General features: G+C 38.5%; 1 protein-coding gene across 2 annotated transcripts in view; it reads right to left on the bottom strand.

The window, feature by feature from the left end:
* Positions 1-2,824: 2,824 nt before the first annotated feature.
* Positions 2,825-18,873, bottom strand: part of TERT (telomerase reverse transcriptase) — a 33,793-nt gene continuing 17,744 nt past the window's right edge. For both annotated transcript variants that reach the window (XM_037381037.1, XM_037381038.1), the window contains exons 8-16: positions 18,422-18,507; positions 15,817-15,930; positions 13,981-14,052; positions 11,920-12,105; positions 10,386-10,512; positions 9,996-10,057; positions 8,190-8,314; positions 7,719-7,856; positions 2,825-3,282 (exon numbers count right to left, since the gene is read on the bottom strand). In XM_037381037.1, coding sequence (XP_037236934.1) covers positions 3,179-3,282; positions 7,719-7,856; positions 8,190-8,314; positions 9,996-10,057; positions 10,386-10,512; positions 11,920-12,105; positions 13,981-14,052; positions 15,817-15,930; positions 18,422-18,507 — 1,014 coding nt within the window. In that variant the 3' untranslated portion in view covers positions 2,825-3,178. The remainder of the gene's footprint in view (positions 3,283-7,718; positions 7,857-8,189; positions 8,315-9,995; positions 10,058-10,385; positions 10,513-11,919; positions 12,106-13,980; positions 14,053-15,816; positions 15,931-18,421; positions 18,508-18,873) is intronic.

The following is an 18,873-nucleotide window of genomic DNA, read 5'->3' as shown; positions in this document are numbered from 1 at the left end:
TGAATGGCTTAGCACTCAAATCTCTCTACTTACCTCCTCCTAAATACTGTGACAATCTTAACCTTCCCCCCAACCTTCAAATCTTTCGCAGTTTTCCCAACTTTCCAATGATTGTTGAAAATCCACGTTACAGGTTCAGAATGCTCCTAAGCCAATTCTTTTAATATTTCCAGATTCAAGTTATTCAATCCCAAAGTTTCCTATCAGCAGTTGCTGTTTAACATACTACCTTGCTGCCAATTATGTAGAAAATATTTTACCACCACCATGTATCGCACTATTTAATCTAGAACAGCTTCATACAGAAATAGCTTTATGGAGTATTTCTACCTTCACAACAGTATAAACATCTCATTTTAGAGCATTAAGTCTATGCCACTGCTACGTTTAATCTATTCCTTACACATAGACTCACAGCATTTTTTTTTCCAATTGTCATAAGCCACAGAAAGAATTAAGTAAAAGTTTCTTCTTTAAATTACCAAATTCTCCATTTGCTAAAACACATACTAGTTTCAGCTTTATTTTCACTTGCCTTCTTGAACGGAAGGTATTTTAAAATTAAGTCTTCTCCTGCAATTTCTGCATTGTATTTGCACCTGTTTATAAAGAGCCTTCAGAAACAGCAGCTACTCTTTAAAACTGATGACTCAGCAAGTAGTTATGGGGAAAGGCAATCATCAGCTCAGAAAACTGCAAGCATTAAGCTTTATGCATATTTATAAAATCATATCTTCAACCAAGACCACATCAGCAGTTTATATTATCACAGTATCCATTGTGATACCGAGCAAAAATGGGCTAATTAAGCCACTGGTGAAGTTTACATTTCTTTCATTCTCCATGTTGCAGCATCCTGTGGAATCCACATAAAGAAGCAACTGATGCTGGAAACAGGACCTTAACTGAGCCTTAAAGTGGAAAAAGCCACATCCTTCTCTAGAAGGGAGCACACTGAATGACATTAAAAACTTCCGTCTTTAACATTAAAACTTATGAAATAAAGCATGTTTTGGCTTACATGGGAAAAATCAAAGTTCAAGGGCTCAGAAGCAAATCTACCTGTAACTACCTTGCTCTTGGATGGTAGCAGAGAGGTTTTCTTCTAGTCCTCCCAAGCCCACCTATCTGCGATGCTTTCTGAAACACCGACCAGTTCAGCACTGCTCTTGCTCCAGTTACCTACCTCATTTATCCAGGACACTCTCTGAACACCCTGCAAGCTTGCCTTGGGACATCTGTTCACTGCAGAAAGGCTCTCTGCTCTTCCCAGGGGGCCATCCTCACTGTATGGATTTGTGTTGTAGGATCCTGGCTCATGATGTACCCTTTCAGGCTGCCCAACCCCTATTCCAGACCATTTTTTCAAAATAGGCATGCTCGTTGGCTTCCAGGAAATAAGCGGGCTCCTTTGCCTCAACCTTCTCTGAAGGTTCATGCAGAACACAACGACCAGGACAAATTAAGCAGGCTTTCATCCCTACTGCTACGCACCAGCACAGCCTTCTTCAGCATGACACGCAAAATGCACAAGGCCCACACAGTAAGCGGTAAAGAGTCAAAATGTGTATCACCCACAACTTCTACAACAGGGAGGGGAAGTGAAGCAGGAAGCAAGGAATGCACAGCTGAAGGAAGTCCAGGTGAAGGATGAATGGCCACAGGTAGGAGGAACAGCTTCGGCCAAAGTGCAAGAAGTTCTCCAAGTGCGCGTCTCATCCCTGCCAAGGGATGCTCGTTGGAGCACCTTGCTGGCTCTTCCTGCCACATGATCCAACAAAATAAAGCTTCCTGAACCACCAGGCCTCTCTTACGCAACACTGCCCATGATAGTGTTCCCTCACACCAGTACCACTGCAGAACATTGTGGGGACGGAGGGTTTTAAATGTTTGAGCGGCTGGCTGGGGAGCAACTGGGCTGTTTTTCACCTGCTCTCTAATCTAGTAGGAGCCATTGTTCTATGGCACTGTTTATCTTATTTTTATCTAACGGTGCCACTTCACAGAAAGAAAAAACCCCAACTTGTATGACTGACTGACTATGTTTTGACAGTTTGAACTGAGTTATGATGTTAAGGGACAGACTGCAATACTGCAAATCAGCTTCTAGGAGCTGTGTTATCAACCCCCGTGTGGTGGTTGTCTGTCAATCCTTTGAAAACACCTACTGAGTAACACTGCCTACACTGTGTTTCACTCCAGCAAGATATCCTCCATCTGCTTTGATAAGACCTCCCAGTAGCTGCTATTCAGCCTATAACAGAGATAGAAAAATATCTCTACCTTAAAGCAATGCAAATTAAACACACAAGCTTGGAAGAGGGAAAAAAACACATATGGGCAGGTTTATCAAAGCAGCCACAGGGCAAAATTCAGCTGTGCACAATGCATCAACACCAGGGCTAGACACTACTTCAGTAACATTAGAGCCAAAGATAAAACCTAAATAAAGAACAAGAAATGCTAACAGAAAAGGCATCCACTTGGTGTATTATCTAATCAAGAACTTTTGTTGTGTAGGCACCACCATCTTTCTGTACATCACTGTATTAAAAATATCACCAAGTACTCAAAATACATAAACCATACATTAAATACAACCAGCTCTGACACTGAAATTTTGGCATATTTGTTGTATTTGTTGCATAAAATTTCTAACCTGTACATCTTGCTAGGTAGTGCCATGAAATGCACTTGCCTTGTGCAAACTGTCTTTCAGGACATAACACAGCTGGGGAGGATGTTAAAGATTACTATAAAATAAAGATACTGGAGACAAGGAAATGTTATTAAAATTAACCAGACAATTTATTATAGTCTGCAACACAGAGAAGCAAAGAACAGCTCTTCAGAAACACACTGAAACAAGAAAGTAGATCTGTTCGTACAGAACATAGTTTAATGACGCCTTCTTCAAGAAGATGGGAATTACTGAACAAAATCAAGTAAACTACTTTGAATAGCCTGTGAATTTAAAGATAAACACAAACAAGAAGGCATTAACAAAACTGTATGCTCTTCTTAAGTCCTTGTGTGGTACCTGAGAAACAAACATGAAAAACTTCTGAGTGAAGTTGCTTTTGGTCCACTTTACCAAAATAAACTACAGAGAAAAGTCATCTAAAAACATAGCATTTATTTTCAAACCTGGAAGAATTATGAAATAAACTTCAACCAGTTAATCCATGATAGTTTTGAAATCTTGAGTAACAGATGGTTCTGTTGCCGTCTTCAGTAGTGCCATAGTATCCTTTGGGATCTTCCTGCATAGCTGCATCTTACCTACCAAAATATCAGAAAAAAATCATTACTACTGCAAGTAACTAACAATTTTGTTTTAGGGAAAATGCTAATAAAGTAATGAAATCAATACTAGCTGAATCCAATTAAAAAGTTGGAACACCTGGAATGTGGGGATATAAAAAGCTATGATAAAATATACTACTATTCTTCTGCCCTTAAATCAGGCTAATAAAAAGGTTAAAAATCATACACGAAAACACTAACAAACTAAGAAAAACCAGAGCAAAGTCCTCCTACTATGTCTTTGTTACACTTCCTTTGTTTGAACTTAAGAATTTTGAAATTTTATTGAAAAGTGTTAAAGACCATTTATTGAATAACTGTATCCACCAAAAAAAAAAAAAAGGGCCTTCTGTCAAACTACAGTTACTTTGAAAGACCCTATTTTGAGCAATGGACACAAGGGACAGGTCCTTATCTGGCTGCTGCTGTTTACCTACAGCAGGAAGGTATGCACAAACTGTTCCTTTGCCCCTCTGCTTTGAGATATGTCATCAAAGTAGCCTATACTTGGAACTGACATACACAAAAAAAGATTTAAACAAAATAATGTGGAAAATGCACCTTTTGCTGTAAGACTGGCAATAGCAATTCTCTCTGTTGTTTCCTTGTAAGAAAAGAGAGGCTAACTCGAAAGCCACCCTTATAGTGGAATATTTTGGAGACTAAACAAGGCTCTTAAGAATGCAATTTTTTATAAAAGGATACAAAATTTTTTAAAGACAGAAGATCACTGAGTCTACTCTCAACAGTAGAATTCTAGACAATAAAAAGAACTTTTTCAAGACTAGGAAGAACATGTAAAATCCTAGCAACAGTTTGAGTCCATTACCTAAACAGAGTTGGCAAAATTGTGCATGGTGCAGAAAGGGCAGAAGTGCTCAATAAACATTTGTTCTGTATTTGGAAATAAGATAGATGATGTATTTATATCTTATCATGATAAGGAAAAACTCTTGCTCCTTTCCCCACTGGTCATAATAGGAAGGATGTTAAACAGTAACTATGTTTTAAATACTTAACTGAAGAATGATGACTGCTCATACTGACAAGCCCCTGATGTTCATATTTAACAGGTTTTGGAATAGTGGGAAGAACTTCCTCCCCAAAACCTGTGAGCTTGGTATTGATTCCCACAGGGAGTAATGGAAGGGCACATGCAGGGACACAAGAAAAAGAATTAAGTTTATATTAATACCTGTCAACAACATGATCAACAGGGGTAATGGGTTTTATATAGCTGATACAAACTCTGAAATGACAACAAGAAGTATAGCTGTTAAGTCAACACAGGCGCTATGACCAGCCTTGGTTATCTCTGTGCTACAGATTGCTGTGCCATATAGAGATCCTGAAGCAACTTTACAGGAACACACCCGAGAATCAGTGACTTCCCTCTCACAGCTATTCTGACATCCACACATGCTACCTGATTTCCAGAAGTAAGACAAAATTTAAAACAGTGTTTAAAATTAACTCCAGTATCTCTACATAATACTCAGCTCTGTACTAACCTTCTCTTACAGTGTGATGTTCTGATTACAACAACATTACCCAGGAATAAGTCTGATGCAGGCCAAACAAAACTAACTTGTAAGACTGAACAGAAAACTACCTATCGATGTCTCTTTACATGGATTGTGTTCCTGCAGGACTGGGAAACTTAGTATCTTATTAAATTTGGAAGAAAATACATATATAAACACCACATGCAGTCAGGTGACTGAAAAGTCTTTATCTATGATCAGAGATCTTGGAGACATGGAGATAATGATGCATGTCCACACCAATGGTGTGCACATGACTCATCACTACCGATCACAAGATGTCTTTGTACATCTTTACAGTACCAGTACACTGATGCCTCACCTTCCTTCTGCTCAGCCCCTAGGTGGAGCACCTAGTGCCTTCTCAGTTCCTTTTCAAAAACAGTTTGAAATGATTTTTAAAACCTCAACCAAATCTTCAAGGAAGGAGAAAGGCAGGTGTGAAAAAAATATACCTGCAGTCAAAGCAGCTCTCAAAATAACAGTCACTGGTAAGAAAGTTGCATGACAAGTTGATGCCAAACAGCTAGCTTCCTGCCAAACTACCTAGTAGATGTTTTGGGTGCTTTTTGTAAGAATAGCAACTACAGAAGTGCTTCACCAAGTATTGTATGAACCCTTGCAGCACCGACAGAACAGGGCTAGTGGAAGTACGGGTATGATTTCCAGGGGCTATAAGCAAATTGAGATCTCTCAGAGATTGGGCCATCACAGAAAAAGCTTCCATCTTAAAAGTTTTGCAATAAAAACAAGTCACAGCCTGCTAATTGTTTAAACAGCCATTAAACAAAGACCTCTGAACCCTTGATCTTTCAGCAGTGTACTTGATATCTCACGTATTTCCAAAAGAAACTGGGCCTTGTAGATAAAGAGAGTTGTCTTGGCTTTATGGATTCTGCCTCAGAGAAAGTAAGATTTATGAAAGAATAGCTGGAAATAACTCTTTTGAAGAGCATGTTGCTACTAATTTTCTACTTGCTTTTGGTCTTTTCCTGCTCCACCCCCACAATACTTAGCAAGTACAACATCAATAGTTCTCCCCAGAAATTTAGAAAGCAAGGTTATTCCATTTCTGCAAGGGCAATTCTCACTGCCAGAGAAGCCAACTAATAAGATGGTCAGCTTTTCCTTCTGGGTTAGAAACTCTGCGTACAGAGTTAGGCCTGGACACGTGTAAGTTTCGAGTCAGTATTGTGGTGAGGCAAGGTGCTGTACAGGTACAGCAGAAGGAACCTAACAACAACCATTACTCAAACAAGGAAAATTCTGCTTCTGCTTCCCAGCCCATTCTCCCTGGTACCTGTGGTGGCATGATTTTCTGGACAACAGAGACTACTTCTACAGCAGATGCACACACCCATGGAAGACGAGGTACTGGTTAACGATAAAGCTGCCCGGGGCTGCACCTCTACCCTGAACAGATTCAACAGCAAAGCATGCACAGAGAAAGATGGGTGGCCTTTGGCTTGGATTATGGTCCGCCAGTCAAAGATCCCAAGAGCAAAACCTTCAGCATTAGAGATGAAAACTCAGATGTGCTCTATATGGATCTTAGAGAAGTGACACAGCTCCCAGAGAAGCTGCTGTTCTGCTGGGTGTGACTGCTGCATTCTCTGCTCAGTTCCTCAGTTTTTGTCCTCTCCAAGTGAAGCAAGCAGTCACCTCTTCCTTTCCTGGAGGCAGGTCTGCTTCCCCTGGTACTTCTAGAAGGGCTGAACAGAACTGGCTTCTCAGCAGCAGTGATCAAGCATGGTGCCTCTGGTTTTGGTGTCAATGAGTAACTCAGAGAAGGAGCTTCTCTGGGAGAGGCTGCTGGAGTTCTGCTCCATACAGAAAGTCCATAGCTGTCAGGAACATGCCTGGTGCAATCCCAGCCATCAGTCTGTTTGTTGTAAATGTCTGTGTCATCTTTGATACATCCACACTGTACCACCAAAAACCAGACTTGTTTGCACTCGGTGCTGCTGCAAGCCTTTGACACATGAAAGAAATGCTTACTTCCAAAAGCAGAACTGCTCTCCGTATGGGACAGTGGGCTTCAGCAGTGTCGAGGGAAGCTTGGGATGCATTTCAAATCAAATAGGGATCATTCTGGAACCAGACCAAAGAAATTCTCTGTACCATATAATAAAACTGCCCAAGTGATGACTCACTTGGAGTGCAAATTACAGTCACTGTTGTGAGTCTGCCCTGGACTGCAGTTGAATTCAACAGGATTGATTGTTTCAGAAAAACCTACTGCTGCTCACTTTTAATAACTCAGAACTGAAACTTCTATTATTTCTGTGGCTGGCCTGGGGACAGACCGCACAACTGATCAAAGAGAGAGCTCCCCAGAGGCCAGGTACACAGACAGCTTCTTCCACCGAGTAGGAGAGTCAGAGATTTGTTGACACCACTCAACTCTACTCCAATACAGCACACTCAGCGCAGCAAGTGCTTCTGTTTCAAAGCAATCCCAGTGACACTTTTTTGGTAAGAGTTCTTATTGTGGGATGCACTTACTTAGTTGCCAGTTAAGTACATTTTTAAAAACAGAAATCTAAGCATTCATATTTCATTCAGTTAAACCTGCTGAGAATGCTTATATGATTGACCCAATCTTAATTAAGCTGAACTGCACAAACTTACTGAGTGCCAAGTATCAACAACTGTCCCATAAGAACAAGGCTCTAGAACCTGCAGTGCTGAAAAATGTACCATTTCAATTTGCCTATTATACTTAGCAAATTTGATTAAAATCAGAAAGTTCATTAATGTACATTTTAGAACAACATTTTACGATAAGAAAACCTTAAAAAGCCATTAGATTCCAAATTTTATTACCATTAGCCATATTTCAAACTGTAAAAATAACAGTATACTTACAGGTTTGTAGGGGCTTAAGCAGGCATTTGTAGATAACTTTGTGGTTTCCCAGTTTGACAGTGAAGGCATGGTAGCAGAGCCATTCTGCTGCCTCAGAAGGGAATGCACCAGATGCACGTTTGTTACCTAAAGTAACACCTAGAGACAGAACAGGAAAATAATGTCACTGAAAATGATGAGCATTAAGAAGTGTCTGACCTATCCTATCTTTCTATAAAATTACTCCAACAGCTTTTATTAAAAACTCGTGTAGTCAATGAAGTCTTCTATATCAGCAGAGAACAAAACTGAAACATTTTAGTATCTTCAGAAAACTGAGTTTAAGAACAAAAAAAAGCAGTGATTCCCATCATGCATTCCATATTTTTTATTCTTTATCTCAAAGTTACCTGATCTGACTGCACATTCAGTCTTTGTTTGTCTAGAAAAAAGAAACCAAAACCCAAACAGGCTACTTCATTGCCATTATACCTCGGTTTTTTGCTTGCAGGATAGCATAGCAGCATGATGCAGTCTCAGAGATAATCCTTAGGAAGAAATGAGGATTATTTTTAACTTGCTGGTTGAATGGAAGCTGGAGAACACAGGCGTGGAACCTGATCAAAAAAACAGCCTATTGAATCACAAGTGATTTGCAATTTCAAGTGAAACTATGATTACATACCTTAGGCATTATACAACATTTAAAAGCACCCAGCAGTCTTTAACTATAACAACACTGTTAGCATATGACACCTCTCCTGTGAACACATATGATTTGTTTCTAAATTTTGTGCTTAAAGAAGATCATGAAGCCATCTGCCTTCATAACAGAATTCTCTTCTGAGGACAATGACCGTCTTATGTGTAGGGAAAGTTAACACGTTCTCACCTATTCCATATCACAGCCATGCAACCAGGGAACACCCACATTGAGTGTGAAAGGAAGAAAAAACAAAACAAAACTCCACAACAAATTCTGTTCAGGACTTCAGGAAAACAGACCTCCAAATGACATAGTGTTCTACAGATCAGGATGCCCACTCTTTTGTCTATTTGGAAGCAATTCTATGGAAATCGCTTGTATTGTATGTATACTGCCTTACACCTTTGTTTGGACATATTTTAAAACTGATGGCTTTTTTTTTCTCCTTAGACTCTGGCATTATAATCCTGCTTATGTTGAATACAGTCAACAATTACAGTGCTCGTTTTCCATTACCCAACATTGTATATACTTGCTTATTAAATTAACTCAGCATAAATTTAATCATATAAAGAAATTCTAAAATTTTAAAATATTTAAAGGATAAACATAATTACCATATTGCATCACACAGCTCTGGCTGAATCAATCTCACATGCTGTTAGCATGGTGGTCAGTTTTTAAAAGGTACTCTAACATAAAGGCCTTTGTTAGAGTGCTACCATAAAAGCAATCAAAAGTAACTATGTAATCATGTCCAACAGAGAAAAACCATAAGTAATTCACAACACAAAGTTTAAGAGTTTGATACATCAGTGCTTTACCACTTCTTTGACAAAAGAACGATACAGGGTGAATGTGGACCAAGCTGAATTTAAGAACAAAACTAAAATATCACTTCCTAGCAAGTATGAGCTAAACAAGAGAGCAACATCTGATTCTGTAAAGAGGGAAGCACCTCTTACACCTTTTTGCGTTAAAACAGTAAACAGTTACTTGGTGCTGCAAATCATTCAGTCTTCAATGCACAGAGATTAGTATTTTCTCCCAAATTGTTTATCAGTCTTGATTCCTTTCCCTTATCCTTGTTAAAACATTCACTTCCTCTGCTAGTCAAAAACAGCTCACAAACCCCAAGATAAAACTAAGGAGCAATTAAGACAGCAGCAGCAGCAGCTAAGAAACTGCAATTAACTTAGTAGAATGAAACCTCACTTTACGTGAAGTTATACCAGTCAAAGTTCTATATGATTTTAAATAGATACAAAGTTCTAAATATAAACTGGTTAATGAGTGATCGGGCTTCTCATCATCCTCCTGAAGTAAAACAGACTGCTTTTCTTGAGGTCAGCTGTCAATATCAAGAGACACTGAAAATCCATTTAGTGAAATGTCACTTAAACACACACAATATAATCCTGTATCCTGAATCTAATATTATGTAAGAACAGTGTTAAAACAGTAACATGACTTATTACTGACATTTACCACTGCACATTTATATGGCACACTTTCTCCTAGCCCGTAGCTCCTCCATGTGTCAAGAAAGAGGAATGAAATAATCAGAGTTACTTCAGAAGACAGTGACCTACCTGTAAGCCTGAAGTAAAAATATCTTGTAGATGTTAATGACAACTGTTCTAAGGCTGTTGATCTAGAACAGAACAGAAACAGAGCTATAGGAATATTTTAGTGTCACGATAGGATTTGTTCAAGTTCAACAGCATAAGATGATTTAGAGATCTAGAGAAAAACACATTTTACGCTAAACTTTGAAGATTTCTTTTACGTATCTAAGTTAACAATATTGTGAAGGCTCAGTTCTGGAAGGTGCTGAGACCCCATATTTTAGCTGATGTCAACACTTCCAGATTATGTACATTACCTCTCAAAACCAATTCTGTATGTTAGAACTCAAAGCAGTTTTAAAGCTCTGTATCATTAATCACAATATTCCCAAACATCCATTTCTATATTCCCACCTGTAAATCAAGAAATAAATAATGGCATTTCAGTTTGAGGACTCTAATCAATTTGTATTTCATGCTTGTCCCAGCTGTTCTACTTGAATTGAAGGAAAGACTTGATCTGATAGAAGTATAGGTATAACTAGGAAAAAAAAAAAAAAAAAAGAAAAAATTAAATTCCGTGAGTTAACAGACTAAATTCAGTTCTGTAAAGTAAGCCTCATTTAACTTCTCATGTTACAGAGCTTGCCTGCTGACCAATGAGCCAGTAGCTAAAAGACGACTATTAACTAAATTAAATTTAGAAAGAGACTAGACATTATGGCATTAAGACTATTAGCTAAGGAATTACCTCAGTACCTGAGGGCTGAATAATTCACCCTGCTAAAAAAACCCAAACCAGTAACTTTAAGCACAAACTAGACTTATTTCTAAAACACATGGTCTAGCCAGACCATTATTAATGACTTCTGTGACAGCCAGATTACACTCTGTGATCCAGGCAACGCAGGAGCTTAGGCTGGAAGCCATCTCAGTTCACCCTGGCACTGCAGTTACTTAAATGCCCTCAGGATTCTGACTGGTGTCTCCCAGACCAGTAGCACCAATACCCTCATCAACATAAACTGTCTCTTTTAGAAACACAACTAGTGAATGAACCTCTTTTGCTGTTGGTTTTAGTTCTCTGTTGTTACAGAAAATCATGTCATACAAATTCCTTTCCTACAGTGACCAAGCTTTTCTGTTGTGGAAGACTACTAAAGAACTTCACCACTCTGGTGATGGAAAACTTCCTCCTGATTTCCCACTTGCATGGGGTCGATAATACAGCAGTATTACCCTTCAGTTTAAACAGTTCTTTCTTGTTAATCTTTAGTAAATGTCTAATGCCATCTCTAGCAGTCTATGTAAAGGGTCTACAGAGCTTCTCAGTAAGATACAATGTCCTGTCCCGAGTTCTACGCCACTTCAGACTGCTTTGTGTATATAGTCAAGGCTGCTAGTTTAAAGAGAAATTACTTGTCCCCTGCACTACCATCTGAAGTGTACCGGAGGGAACACCACTGATGTTGAAAGTATTACTAGTCCCCCTAGATGATGCAAAAATTAATTCCAATCTGAAGTTCACATCATCCTTACTGCTTCTTTTAGGAAGGTACAGAAAAAAACTATTTCAGGACAATAAATGTAGTTAGCTACATGTAGACTTCAAGTAAATGCAGTGCATAATGGTGAAAGAAGCTGAACTGAGGTTATTGCACAAGCTTTCTCAGAGCCATGTAGTCACCACATGGTATATGACTTCTGATCATTAGTGACCTGTGCAACATTTGATGGTGTAAATGGTACCTACATTCCACTAGGAGGGGTTGAAGAAAATAGCAGGCTGCACAGCAGAATAAAATGTTTAGACTACTGTATAAGAAACAGAATTGTAAAATCTATTTTGCAGTTAATTAAACTACACCATTCACAAGACATTCATGTTCTTCTCACACCATATACAATATACTATAAAGCTGACACTGGACTATTCAGATCTATTTACCTGGAGTAATCGCAGTAAACCTCAAGTGTCTGCGTATCTATTAATAATCCACACCATGGGATCAAACGACAACCTGGCAGCTGTTTTAATTTGGAACATTCTGGGATATCATCAGCAGGAAAATTCACGACTGTCTTTTTGTGGTTTATTAAAAAGCCATATTCAGGAATACCTGCTGCTAGAGTCCTAAAACAGATATAAACAGTTAGTCTAACCTCCCCTGCAAAAGCAAACAAAAACCTACATGCTGCAAAACACATGAGATCTTGCATAAAAGGCCAGAAATCAAAGAATAAAGGGAACCATAGCCAAGTCTTTCAGTTAAGGAACACAGCTAGAAATAACCAAAACCTGAACACATTAGAGGTAAATAAATACATAAATAAATAAGCTTAAGGATATGAGGATAATGGAGAAAAACTTTTACAGTTTAATGCAAATTAAGAACTTAAGGCATGGAACATTTGAGACAAGCTATATAAACCACACCCACAGAAATCACTAAGATCAAAATCACTGGGAAAAGGCAGATGAAGAATTATTTGCTTTGAAAGTTAACAAACCCAAGGAGAATCCATGTAACAGGAACCTCATTTATCTGATGGAAAGTTACGAACTTTCTCCACAAAGTTTTCCCTAAGGATGTTTCCTGTGCCAGAATGCCTGCTGTTTACCTACTACACATTGGATCGGCAGTGTCGGCTCATGGACAAGCAGCAGTTTGTCTTACTTGGCAATGTATTCATGTGCAGGCTTCATCCTTTTAAGGAGTGAGAGGAAGAGGTAGGCTCCTCTTCTTCTTCTTCTTGGGGAGTAATAGTCAAACACTGTCTCCTTAAAATTAATTTCTTGAATCCCCCAGTTCTAATACTACATTAGGAAAAACTGTTACTACTCCATCTGTGATGAAGAGTTCACAGGACCTCTAAGCAGTTCTGGAAAACTTGCACGGAAGAGGCTACTTGTCTAGAGAAAATCAATACAGCTGATGCAGAAGTTGATACAGAACAAAGATGCAGGTAACTTCAAAGGGCAAGTAGGACAGCAGCCACAATGCTACTGGAAGTGACATTACGCTTAGGAAATGTTACAGAAATTAACAGCTTGAGGCATCTCCAGCCTCTTAGTTGGACTTATTTCCAGAACTGTAAATCTATACATCCCTACAAATTTCTTTCTGTTCAAATACGGAAATGAGGACAAATGAAGTCTTCAACACACACTACTCACCATTTAGTACAATTTATACTTCCAGCTGTGCTTAGCCTGAAAGGTGATGGGGAAATCAGCTAATAACAGAGCTGTATCTTTCCGACTACTGAAAAGCATGACGCAACTGAATGCATTTCAGATGCTCAGCTTTTCTTTAGGATCACTCCTTTGGGTCCTTAAAACTAGCTTTGGCATCAGCAGAACTCTTCTTGGATACTGACCATATCCATTCACGTCCATTGTAACCAGAAACCTCCTTTGGGGACCAATTTAAAGAAAAAAACCCGGTAGTTTTGAAGCATTATAAAGAATTACTGTTTTAAAACAACTGTGAGAGCTGCTTGCTGCCATGCTATCAGTATCTTCAAATACTTACCCCAGATTATTAATGACCAGAAAATTCTTAGCAATAACGGATCAGAGAAAAGTTACATTCTTTCCCCAGGAATAGATGCCTGCCCAATAAAAGCACTTTAAGAATGTTACTAAGACCTCTTTAAGAATTTGAGGGGAAATGGTCTTAAAAGACAACTGTCAGCTGCTTTGGTTAGTCTGCACTACTTACGCTGCTAGAAGCTCCATCAAGGTCAGTAGCTAGGTCCCTAATTTAAACTTCAGCAGGAATCCCCCACCATCTGAGCTGCAACAGATCATTAGTTGGCCATCAAGAACATAGCCATCAGGATCCTTCCCGAGCACAGGCTACCAGCAAGGACTCCAAAACAGCCCTTGATTATTAAGCCATAAAACAAATACACTTATCTGTACAAGCATGTATAAAGATGAAAAAGAACGACCTAAAAGTTGTTAATGCTTATTACTTTGAAGACAATGTCTTTAATAGCATACCTTAGAAAAGTTCTTGCCTGCGTTAGATGTGGTGTAAGCAGCAAAAAGTCATCAATGAGACGTATTAGGACTCTGTAATCAAGAAGAAACTGACGTTAGATTTCTTGATATGTAATCCTTTCAAACGTTTGTCATATTCTTCAAAGCAACAACATGCCCATTTTAATTCACACAAAGGTAGAGGCCAATATCATCTCCAAACCAAGACTCATGAAGAATTCTCAGTTCTGCTTCTTTCCTAAAAATAGATTTAAAAAAAAAAAAAAAAAGCAAGCAAAGAGGCTGGCTACACGAAACATGACAGGAATTCACAGCACACAGACTCCTCCACAGTAGTTTCTTAGATACAAGGTTTTGCACTTTTCCAAGGGAGAGTTTGCAGTGTCTTAATCCACAAGCAAGGAAATGAGGTTTAACACCAGGTACACAAGCAGATACCAGATTCTTGATGTGCTCTAACTCTGTATCTTTGTTTAACCATGTAATGACTTGTTTGTGAGGCTATAACTTGAAGGTAAAACAGACTACCACCTACCACTGTAAAGGTCGGAATTTACTTTTTCAACAGAATTCAGGCCCCAAGCATGCCCGTATTTTTCTGATAAATCCTGCCTAATAGATCATAGAGAACAACCTCTGGAGATGATCTTGTCTAGTCCCCTCTTCAGGAGAATTGCCATCACTGTGATCGGATCAGCTGCAACTTACCTAGCCAAGTCAATAGCCAGGTTGTTTTTTTGACTTAAAGGTCAAACGAAACTATAAAAATAATTCAACAGACACTTGAGTAACATTCTAAAATCTGCTCTGCATAAAACCAGCTGCCATGTTAAAGAGTACACTCTTCTGCATCAGCTTCATAATTTCAGTGCAAAAGACAGCTAGACTTTTTTAGACTCGTACCATCAGAGCATCCTAAAGCCTATGAGAAGAACTCTACTACTTGTGCAGGGAAATGATTAGATATCTGAGACTTTCCATTACCCAGTGAGCCTCTCAAGAAGAGATACCCGACAGATGCACTTATCTGGAGTACTCCTACACACTTCTTAGTTTCTTTTTTTCTTTCTCAGGACAGGATTCACAGCAATGTCAGGAGATGTGTGAACACAGACAAGCTTCAGGGTCCAGCTCATGTCTAAAGACCTTAATCTGAGATTCAGCTGGGCATCAGTTCATATGGAGGTAAAAGGAACCCCCAAATTTTTACACATAATAAAGAGGTAGAGCTTTTATCAGGCTAGCTTTCTGTCAAGCTCCTAAGCAGCAGACATGAACAGGGCACAAAGACTTGGAACATGTACCAAGAACCACACAGGGCTTCAAAGAAGAATCTTGCAAAAAATCTGCAATAAAGCTGTGACCTTGATAAAATGTTAAGATTTAGAGATGGTGGATTGGAAAGCCCTGAGGCAGAAGCCTGGAGTATCAGAAAGCCTCTAACAAATATCCAATTTTGTCTGAGGACAAAAGACCACAGATATGGTGGGAATGAGTGTGGGAGAACGATAAACTTCTTAGACGTACAAGAAGAGCTTGTTAGACTCCTTACAGCATCCCTAAATACTGTGCTCTTTGTAAGGACAAGTCTCCTACCCACAGACCTGGGAAAGCTTCTTTTCAGCACTTCTCTCCCTAATCTTATGACAAACAGGGAAATTCCCCCACAAGCAACCACAGCAACACTGAAGCTGCAGAGATGTTTGTGTGCACCACGCTCCTAATGGAGAGTTGGAAATACTTGAAATTCAAAGGCAAACTTCAGAGAAAATATCTAACACACATACTATGTGTTATGCATTACTATAACAGAGCACTTGAACAAAGCATCCCTACCCATCCTGCTGTATTCCAGAGAGCAATTTGTTTTCCATGTCTCCATAGCATAAGCTGCAAAGTAAAGTTGACAAAATGGAGCCCTGTGGAATTCCACAGCACTGTATGTAGTACCTAGTAAAGAATAACAAAATAAAAAAATAAAAAAAACATGCAACAAGAAGATTGCAATAGCCATTAAACATTCACTTTTTTCAAGGATAACACATTTCAATAATAAGTACATTCTTGCTAATTAGCCTTAGTTAGATTTGTTTGTTCTTTCCTCTAAGAGCCTACATATTGTTTGAGATGTTCCAAGTTAAACAGTGGAAAAAAACACGTATTCCTTTATTCGTAACAAACTCCAGTAGACAACTGTCATTAAACGTAAGACATGTAACTGATCTCAAACCTCAATGCCGCCTCCCTCCCTCAGCTGCAGAGCCACCCTTCATTTAAGCTTTGTAATTCTTTATGTTCCATCCTGCATAGCTTCAAAACAAGCATTCTTGTACAAGAAACAAAGTGCACTGGACAAAACTTTCAAACTATAATTAATACTTAATTATTATTGAGGTGTTTATTCTTTGTTTATAGTTGCACAGCATGACCTGGCCAAGGAAAATATTTTCTTGAGATTTTGTATTTGGGAGGTTTTGTTTCTTTACTGTTGGGGTTGATGGGCTTTTTTCTTCGGGGGTGGGATGTGCGTCCACAAATACGACTTTAATCTTAGGGAAATTTCTGATGGCTTAGCCCAATAAAGCATGTGATCTGGTTTTATACATCCCAGCTATACTGTAAATTGTAATTATATCCTCATTTAACTGCTCAGACTTAAAGCTATCTTACTTCTAATCAGGGAAAACCACTACATCCTGTGAAATGATAACCCTTATTACTTGTAATGATACCCAACCTCTCCCTGCCCCCCCCCACTTCAACAGTTCCCTGAAGTTGTCAGTTGTCACTTTGCAGAAGAGTAAATCTTGATTTGTTTCTCATGGCTTCAGAGAATTCACACAGACATGGCCAGGGGGAGGTTCATTAATACTGCCCCTATCTTGTTACTTGTATAAAGCCAGTAAGACCATGCACAGTAACAGTAACCTATCACATCTAGATAAGCTGCCGAGGACAGTGCTCCCCACCACCTTGTGGATTTTTCTGTGCTGGCGGCAACAGAACAGTATGCCTCACAAAACCCAAGGGACTTCTTTTCATGACAGTCCTTTGAAACAGCAAGATACTACATTATAATGTCTATTTCACCATTACTACATGAATGGCTTAGTGAAACTGAAGAGAATGAAATTATGCAACTGGACACCAGAGCCACATACTACATTCTAGCTGTGATCTTGCCTGTTTTGATTCATCTGCCAATTTTTCTAGCAGTTATTTTACATTTTTCTGGACTTCTGGTAAACGTCTCAAATGGTATTAAAAGATTCTTTCTAGGTACCCACTCAACAATCAGCATTTTTCTTAAAATACCAGGTGAATGTTAACTAGCTGTGATGACTTTTTGACAACCATCAGAAAGTGTACTCATTTACTAAACTTATTTTCAGGTTTGGGGTTGGTTTTTTTTTTGAACAAATGAGAATGAGCTACTTAAAAATGGCAAATTCATTCCACAAGACAGTATTTTTTCAGCCAAGCTGTGACTGAATTTAAGTAAGTGTGAAGTTGGCTTCGTCAGGTGTACTTTCATTAAAACCATTAAACTTTTATTAAACACACTGAAGTCCTTATTAACAGCATGCTATGTCAGCATTCTCATGATCCTGCCAAAGGGACTGTAAGCATTAATGCTAGAAAAACCTATAAACACTCTTCTATTTGCCTCCTTGAAAGCTTTTCTCCCTCTCACTCAATCCTGTGAGATTAAGTATTCTAAAATATAGATATTTTTTCAACAGCAAGAAGCTATTACTTCTAAAATACCTCACTCTGAATTTACAAATAAAGATCATGCAAGTACTTGCTTTCTAGACATGGTACACATTTGCCATCTACAGGTAAAACGTAAATACCAGATCACCATCTCTAGCAACACAAGAAAAAAATCTGCATTGCTACCCTCTATAACATCTGATACCTAATTCTGGAGCTGCCAATAATTTTAATTCCTATTGTTACTGCCTTTTACTTCTATTGTAACTTGCCAAATAGCAAGGCTATGCAGAAAAGGTTTAACATTTTTTAATTTTTACACTATACGGAAACTACTAACAAGGCTTTTGCATGATTGCTTGGATGTTACTTTGCTTTTGTTCGCCACTATGGGACCCAACATTTTAAAGTCTTTTTCTTTTGAACTACATCTGCAGTTTTAAATTAAGGAAGTTAAATATTTATAGAAGAATGTATTCTGTGCACAGTTAACATCATCCAGGTGGGAAAGAGAAATTCCATTCAATATGAATTTGCTTCCAAACTCTTCATGCTTTTATGAACTTTAACTGATAGATTTCAAATTAACATGAAATAAAAATCTTTAAAAAAGCTATCAAAAATCCCGAGCCAACTAAAAGAATGCTTCTGCTTAACAGAAAAAAACCCAAACAACCAAAAATACTAAACACACTATGCACAGAAAAACTAACTCCTTTTTTACCTGCTCCCAATCTGCAGGATGGTGTTATGTATCACGTGAAGAAAAAAAGTAAATAGGGTGGAACTTGTCTCATTAAAAGATAAGCTCTAGAAACGGGACAAAACAAAACATTTGTACTTTAGAAATGTGCTGAAACTAAAAATACAGTATAAAATTAATACATACACAGAAACCTTTATGAGAAGACTGAAGTAGTTCAAACCCCTAAGGTAAGGGGAGAAAAAGTCCCACAGACCACAACACTAAAACCAAGATGTGAATATACGCACTAAGCTGCTCACATCCACAAGTGAACGGTGCAGTGTTGGGGTTTTTTTTTGCTTTAGCAGAAAGGTGGTTTTTATTGGTCTTAGATGGGAAAATTGTCAAATATGACACCTAAACCCACTTTTTTAGCTGTTGTGTACTATATTTTATTATTACGATGTATGAGACCATACTCCCTTGGCCAC

This window comes from Falco rusticolus, chromosome 3, assembly GCF_015220075.1.
Source record: "Falco rusticolus isolate bFalRus1 chromosome 3, bFalRus1.pri, whole genome shotgun sequence".
Classification (NCBI taxonomy): Eukaryota; Metazoa; Chordata; class Aves; order Falconiformes; family Falconidae; genus Falco; species Falco rusticolus.
Note: the sequence above shows the minus strand (reverse complement) of the source record. Positions and strands in the feature narration are given on the sequence as shown.